Source organism: Clarias gariepinus, chromosome 8, assembly GCF_024256425.1.
Source record: "Clarias gariepinus isolate MV-2021 ecotype Netherlands chromosome 8, CGAR_prim_01v2, whole genome shotgun sequence".
Classification (NCBI taxonomy): Eukaryota; Metazoa; Chordata; class Actinopteri; order Siluriformes; family Clariidae; genus Clarias; species Clarias gariepinus.
This window is the reverse complement of record NC_071107.1, coordinates 13,708,721-13,717,107: the sequence shown is the minus strand read 5'-3', so window position 1 is coordinate 13,717,107 and position 8,387 is coordinate 13,708,721. Positions and strand designations below refer to the sequence as shown.

At 37.6% G+C, this 8,387-nt stretch overlaps 1 protein-coding gene across 1 annotated transcript; it reads left to right on the top strand.

Moving 5' to 3' along the window:
• The first annotated feature begins 461 nt into the window (after positions 1 to 461).
• LOC128528692 (interferon-inducible GTPase 5-like) lies at positions 462 to 8,266 on the top strand. Its single transcript, XM_053501723.1, has 3 exons — positions 462 to 561; positions 4,073 to 5,018; positions 7,185 to 8,266. The coding sequence occupies exons 2-3, from the start codon at positions 4,098 to 4,100 to the stop codon at positions 7,446 to 7,448; spliced, it is 1,185 nt and encodes a 394-aa protein (XP_053357698.1). The 5' UTR covers positions 462 to 561; positions 4,073 to 4,097; the 3' UTR covers positions 7,449 to 8,266.
• Positions 8,267 to 8,387: the final 121 nt, after the last annotated feature.

The window sequence follows — 8,387 nt, the reverse complement described above, 5'->3', positions numbered from 1 at the left end:
TGAACTGGCAAACCGGACATGGCTTATTGATGCACGTGGAGAGTGAAAGCTGACCCGTGTACTCCCGTCCAATAGAAGAGCTACTGTGGCTCAAAGGTTAATGCTGGTTCCAATATAAAGGTGTCAGAACAAAGAGGGGAACCTACTTAATATTAGGCAGGTGGTCATATTGTTATGAGTGATCAGTCATAAAAAGTATGTTTTGTGTTAAGTTTGTTTGGGGGGAAAATATGCTTGAATTAAGAAAATACATTCTATAATTAATAGTTTTGATAAATATAACAGTATCTTTTATCACTCTCATCAGTAATGTAGTAGCACATTGGAAATGTGTTACCACGTGTCGTATGTGTCTGCATCAGATTTACAGATAGGCGGATGCTGCCCCCTTGTGGACATAAAAGTAGATTACATGTCCTTATACTTAATGTATACTTTCGCTCTCTCGCTTTCAGAAAGCGCAACGAACTTTTACACTTGGACTCAGTAAACACTGGGTGGAGTTGGTTTGTGCTTGATTTCTCAGGGACGCGTCCTGTTTATTTATTCTTCTGTGAAGAGGTAAGAATTAACTACTTTTAAATAGTTTTTGTGAAGTTAGTTTTACACAATTTCTCTTTTTGAGTACCGTGTCAATGAATTAAAGTGAAACTAAGAGCGGTTTAAACAAGGAACAAACGCAGCATTTCGACTCACTGAAACCCGATCATTAGCAAATAGAAACCATTTAATACTGCTACTAATGTAACATCACAGGCAATGTTTCTGTCATTACTTATTTATTTTTAAGGAAATACCACAACAGCAAAGCAACCTTAAACATTTACTAATAGATTTTGTAAAGAAATAGAATACGATGCAGTGTCTGAACCAGTTTAGCCTGTAGTTTGGCAGCTGCTCACTGAAGCTGGATTTTTCAACAATGATTACTACAGAGTTTGTGCACAATCATAATACTCATCCTTTATAAAAAAAAAAAAGAAATAAATAACTTAGATGTGCAGCACCTCACAATAAAAGGGTTATCAAAAACTTTAGAGATTAGCTCTGTTTACATGCTCTGTTTTTTCGCTGTATGTCATTCCTCAGATGACTTATAACCTCGCAGGAGAATTGGCTATTGATTGTCTGGCCCCTGGGCACGAATTCTCGATGCAAATGTTGAATGAGATGATGAGCATGCACTTGGTCGAGCTGCGGACCTGCCTCGCCTTTTTCAGTCTTGGAGACGTTGGGCTCTTCCACTGTGAAGACTGTTGCTTCGTCTCAGGGTCGTACACATACACCCAGTTTTGATCACAGGCAATGATCGTTGACATGAAAGATCTGAGCTTAAAGAGTTGAGTTATTTGCCAGACTTCGACCTGATGTTCCTCCGAACCTGGCAGCAACATGTTGCATGTTCAAATCACACGTGAGGATTGCCTGGACTGTTCCATATGATATGCAGACAATGGTTAGTTTTCGACATAACCAATCTGGGGTGGAGTTTGTTGAAGGTCTTCCTGATCTCTTGTCTTTCAGTTATGTTCTTGTGCTGCCTAGTCTTGAAACTTTTTAATCGCCTCGTAAATATGATATTCTTTCAAAGTCATACATCCTCCTGGCCCCTGTGGGTACTCTCTGTATGGACCTAAGGGTGGTGGAAAAGGCTGGTCATTACAGCATCATGCATGCTCTCTAAAAGGAGAAGTTAGTCCATCTGTAAACCTTAATACTGCTTAGTGCTTAGCTCCAAATAGACAATTTGGTCTTAATTTGCACAATTTGTACCTTGAATTTACTCATCTTCTGGATGAAATTCCTCTTTTTGTCAGCCCTACATGTACAGTATGTCTCAACTTTTTTCCCTAACAACATTTGGGGCCTAAGGGCATAACCTTTCACTCCTTGTTAATTTGATTGAGGTACTTTTAATATATGAGATATAATTGGTTTGATTAACATACTTGTAGGTTAATGATACAGTATATAATTTATATAATAAAAGTCCCAAAAAAATAATTCTACAACTATAATAAAAAAATTAATGAAACTTTTTAATTAAGAAGAAATTGTTCTGTTCTGGATATAAAGGTAGTCCAAAATCCAAATTATTTAACCTGAAACCTATACTGCAAAAATAACCGTAAAAAAAAAAAAACTGGGAGCGAGTCAAACTGGGACTGGTGATGAAATTTTTTGTGAATCAAGTCCAGTGTTTCAGACATGAAGCAGGCAGTGCAGTCATGGCTCCAGCATACCGAGAAAACTTTTAACCTTGATGGTATTCAAGCACAAGTGAAATGGTGGGATTATATTAACAGTATATTATATATACAGGTCCTTCTCAAAAAAGTAGCATATTGTGATAAAGTTCATTATTTTCTGTAATGTACTGATAAACATTAGACTTTCATATATTTTAGGTTCATTACACACAACTGAAGAAGTTCAAGCCTTTTAATTATTTTAATATTGATGATTTTGGGATACAGCTCATGAAAACCCAAAATTCCTATCTCAAAAATTTAGCATATCATGAAAAAGTTCTCTAAACGAGCTATTAACCTAATCATCTGAATCAACTAATTAACTCTAAACACCTGCAAAAGATTCCTGAGGCTTTTAAAATCTCCCAGCCTGGTTCATTACTCAAACCTGCAATCATGGGTAAGACTGCCGACCTGACTGCTGTCCAGAAAGCCATCATTGACACCCTCAAGCATGAGGGTAAGACAGAGAAAGAAATTTCTGAACGAATAGGCTGTTCCCAGAGTGCTGTATCAAGGCACCTCAGTGGGAAGTCTGTGGGAAGGAAAAAGTGTGGCAGAAAACGCTACACAACGAGAAGAGGTGACCGGACTCTGAGGAAGATTGTGGAGAAGGACCGATTCCAGACCTTGGGGGGCCTGGGGAAGCAGTGGACTGAGTCTGGAGTAAAAACATCCAGAGCCACCGTGTACAGGCGTGTGCAGGAAATGGGCTACAAATGCCACATTCCCCAGGTCAAGCCACTTTTGAACCAGAAACAACGGCAGAAGCGCCTGACCTGGGCTACAGAGAAGCAGCACTGGACTGTTGCTCAGTGGTCCAAAGTACTTTTTTCGGATGAAAGCAAATTTTGCATGTCATTCGGAAATCAAGGTGCCAGAGTCTGGAGGTAGACTTGGGAGAAGGAAATGCCAAAATGCCTGAAGTCCAGTGTCAAGTACCCACAGTCAGTGATGGTTTGGGGTGCCATGTCAGCTGCTGGTGTTGGTCCACTGTGTTTTATCAAGGGCAGGGTCAATGCAGCTAGCCATCAGGAGATTTTGGAGCACTTCATGCTTCCATCTGCTGAAAAGCTTTATGAAGATGAAGATTTTATTTTTTTAGCACGACCTGGCACCTGCTCACAGTGCCAAAACCACTGGTAAATGGTTTACTGACCATGGTATTACTGTGCTCAAATGGCCTGCCAACTCTCCTGACCTGAACCCCATAGAGAATCTGTGGGATATTGTAAAAAGAAAGTTGAGAGACGCAAGACCCAACACTCTGGATGAGCTTAAGGCCACTATCAAAGCATCCTGCGCCTTCATAACACCTCAGCAGTGCCACAGGCTGTTTGCCCCATGCCACGCCGCATTAAAGTAGTCATTTCTGCAAAAGGATTCCCGACCAAGTATTGAGTGCATAACTGAACATAATTATTTGGAGGTTGACTTTCTTTGTATTAAAAACACTTTTCTTTTATTGGTCGGAAGAAATATGCAAATGTTTTGAGATAGGAATTTGGGGTTTTCATGAGCTGTATGCCATCATACAAATCATTAATATTAAAACAATTAAAAGGCTTGAACTACTTCAGTTGTGTGTAATGAATCTGAAATATATGAAAGTCTAATGTTTATCAGTACATTACAGAAAATAATGAACTTTATCACAATATGCTAATTTTTTGAGAAGGACTGGTATTTTGCTTTCTCTTGCTCTGATTTTAGAAATATGACAATCATAGTAACACTAATGCTACCATTTTTAATGAAGATGACACAGTTCAGTTAAATATATATTTTGGGTTCATTTTTTATTTATTTTTATTCTACAGAAGGTTTCATCCATTGAACATTACTATGGCATCGCAGTTTGGAATAAGTGACGCAGAAATGAATGAGATGAAGAGCATCCTGCACTCCTCCGTGGTCACGGAAGTTGTGGCACAAGTGGAAGGCATGCTTGAAAAGATAAAATCTGTGACTCTAAACATTGCCATTACAGGAGAGTCAGGTGCAGGCAAATCTTCTTTTATCAATGCATTTCGTGGGGTTAATGATGATGAGCCTGAAGCAGCAGAGACAGGTGTAACAGAAACCACTCAGAAGGCCTTAGCATACTCACACCCCACTGCTAAAAATGTCTTGCTGTGGGACCTGCCAGGGATTGGGACTCCCTCTTTTCAGCCTGGAACTTACCTGGAGGATGTTGGCCTCTTAAAATATGACTTCTTCATCATTGTCACATCTGACCGGTTTCAGGAGTACCATTCTGAACTGGCTAAATGTATAATGCAGGCTCAGAAGACGTTTTATTTTGTCAGGAACAAAGTGGATCGAGATTTGGAGGCAAATGCTAGGCGCAGGGGTCAAAGAGGTTTGTCAGATGATGCTGTCTTGGACATCCTCCGTAAAGACTGCAAAAAGAATCTGAGAAGTGGTCAGGTGGAACACCCACAGATTTTCCTGCTGTCCTGCTTTCACCCACAGCACTATGACTTTCCTGCACTACAAATGACCTTGCTAGAAGAGCTGGAAGGACACAAAAGACATGCCCTGCTTTTGTCACTACCCATCCTCAGTTCATCATTAATACAAAGTAAACAGAACGCACTAGATCAGGATGTGTGGAAGAAAGCAATCGTAGCAAGCTTAAGCGGTGTTACAAGGCGAGCCATTGTTCCCAAACTGATGGAGACTTTAAAATATTATCAACAAACATTCTGTCTAGATGAAAAATCTCTTCATCGATTAGCTAATATGACAAGTGTATCATTTAAGGTACAGTGCACTTTATTTTTCTTATTATTTATATTATTTTTAAGTAAGAGATAATTATCAGAAGCATTAAAGTGGTACACTGGATAAGCTCTCTGTGGAGAGTTCTCTGTTCCAGTCCCTGGTTTTCTCTAACTCCCAGTAACATGTCAGTAGTTGCTGGTTGAGGTAAACTGGCCCAACTTTAAACGAGTTTGCGAATGTGTATGTTTGTGATGCTTTAACTGACTGGCATCATGCTGCTGAAAATAATATTAACAGTGATGCAGTTGTTTCCGTTTAGAGTCTTGAGGAAAAGAAAAAATATATATTATTTGTGTTTTGGGATGGACTAAAATTTTCCCTGTCAACCCCAGCTAATGTTATTAAATCAAACACAGAAAAAGGATTGATTTTAGTTAAAAATGGTATGAAGGTACAGTGGAACCTTGAAATGCGAGCATAATTCGTTCAGGAAGCATGCTTATATATCAAAACACTTGTATATCAAAACAACCCCCCCCGCCCCCCCCAAGAAATAATAAAAACTCAGATTAAAAACCCCCCAAAATATAAATATATAAAAATAATTGGTACAAAATATTAAGCACGCATATGCATGTGTGCGTGTGTGAAGCTAAAGTAAGCCAAGAAGACGAATAACTCCCTCCCTCCTCTTTCACATACACACACACTAAACAGAAACACTACTTTCTCAGGAAACTTAACAAGCACACAATAACAGAATCACACTGCTGTAAAGTAAAAATAAAACAAATTAACCTGCACATTACCTTTAAAATGAATCGTGACAAAACAGTGTTTTCATTAAAGTGTGTGTGTATATATATATATATATATATATATATATATATATATATATATATATATATGTGTGTGTGTGTGTGTGTGTTAAGGTGAGAGGAAAAGGCGGGGGCACACTCTAATGACTCGCGTGCAGTCACACTAACGGAATCAGTGGAGTCTGACAGAGAGAAAAAATAGATCTTTAACCTCTCTAATAAGACTTGCTTTTGCTTTACGCGGGTGTACTGTTGTAAAGCAAAAGCAAGTCTCATTAGAAAGGATGACTTTCACACACACAAACACAAAATAAAAGATGCTTTACACAACCACAGGTGGTCATAGTGTTATATATATGTTACTGTTTATAGTAAACAGTACACACGCACATGGATATTGACTATACTAGTGATGCATGCGCACTGAGACCAAGCATGGGAGGCACTTACCCAGAATAATACTTGATACTTATAAATCAAGACTAAAATTTTTGCTCATCCTGCGGAACGCTCACAAACTGTGTTACTTGCAATCCAAGGTTCCACTGTAGTGTATTAGGCACTCGTTATTTGTTGTTGGGGTTTATGTTTTGAAGCCAAAATCATCCTTGACCTCTAAACTTTTTACTTTTTATATTTTGCTGTAATTTGTAATTTGCTTTGGACAAGGACCCCGAGCATACTGTATCTTCAAATTAGTTATAAAGTAGCTTAAGGACAGCAAAGTCAAGGCATTTGAGTGGCCATCACAAAGCCCTGATCTCAAACCCATAGAACATTTGTGGATGGCACTGAAAAGGCGAGTGCGAGCAAGAAGAGCAATCCTGACCCAGTTACACCAGTTCTGTCCAGATTAGTGGGCCAAAATTCCAGCAAACTATTGTAGAAAACTTGTGGAAGGATACTAAAAAAAAATGTACATATACTTCATACATCACTTAGTATTTGGTAAAACTGTCCTGAAACTCTTTCACTTGGGCTAATTTGGGGCAATTCTACCAAATACTAAGGAAGTGTATGTAAATTTTTGACTGATGAAAGTAATAATACAGAAATTCCATAAAATAAAATAAAAAAGTTTACTATGATTTAATGTTTCACCTGTACCTTAAGACTAGTTGTTTGTTCAATACAATTGAATGTAATAAAAAAAAATTAAAAAAAATTATATAGTGCTTTTTTGGCGTGGGGTCATTGTCGCAAAGCAACCTTACAGGAGAAAAGGGCAATTAGAAAAATAGGTGTGAAATTAGGGAAATTCATATAAAATTTTGAAAAATTAATATGAAAGTAGTGACTTTCAATATTACCCACATACTTCTCATTTAAAAATAATGATCAATGTTTTATGAATTCTGACAATGTCTTATCATGTGATTTTCTGCAGGAGCTTCATGGTGAGGTAACCTCCTCCTTTGGCAGAGAGTTGTCTGCACAGGCAGTAGAAGACTTGCTAAGTCAAGTAGCTTCAGGACATCAACTCATGGCTAATCAGCTGGAGAACAGATTCCCAATTCTGGGCTCTGTCATTGCCGGTGGAATTTCCTTTGTGGCCTCCTACTTCCTGCTGAAATCGGCTATTAAGGATTTGAGTGAAGATGGAAAAAGAGTAATACAAAAAGCCATCTTTTGCTCTAAATACAGACATTAACCCAAATATGTGGATAATTTTATTTTATATTTGTTTAAATGATTAACCTTCCAATTCCCTGTGGTTATTTCATAGCATTGATATCTTCAATATTGTTTTATTGTATAAAAAATTGGGACTGTATGTATTGTTCCTAATTGTATTTCCATTGTAAAATTGATCTAATATCTAATATTCCTTCCCCTTGCCAATTTTTGTTTTCCGCCATACATTTTTTTGGTTTAATTTCATGTGTAATATATGCTTTAAAATAACGAGGTGATGGTGGAATAGGGAATGTTATTTCTTTTGCGCATGAAATTTAAGAAATTAAAAGGTTGCCAGCCAGTGAAGATATTTTATTAACTTTAGACAAGTTGTGAGATCTCCCTGGCAATGAAACCCCAAGTTTTAAAGCTGATGACTATTTCAAACATTTTGATTTTTAAATTGAAGTAGTGGGAAAGTGAAGTGGGCATCAGGAAAATCCGTTTCCTCCTCCCTACTGGCTGTGGAAGTATTAGGGATGTCTGAACTCAGATATATGTGTACATGGGGCACAGGTTACACAAATAATATAATGTTCTAAAAAACACTGTCTTTCGATTGAAGTGTGGGGAACATATTTTCCTGATCATCAGGAAAATCCGTTTCCCTCTTCCTACTGGCTGTGGAAGTATCAGGGATGTCTGAAATTTTCTCAGAGACATGCGTGCAAAGTTAATACAGTAAGATGATATTTTTTAAAACACTGTATTTTAAACAAGAGACTCCTGTAAATCAATTCGCCTACTGTAGGTAACATTTGCAATAAATTTCAAGTTTTCAAACTTTGTGAAATGGAAGAAAAAGAACCAATTCAGATAAATTATTTAATGTAAAAATGCTATTATTATATGTGCTGTGACAATTATGTATGTCTGTTTTATCATGGATATCCATACAGTATATCATGGATTT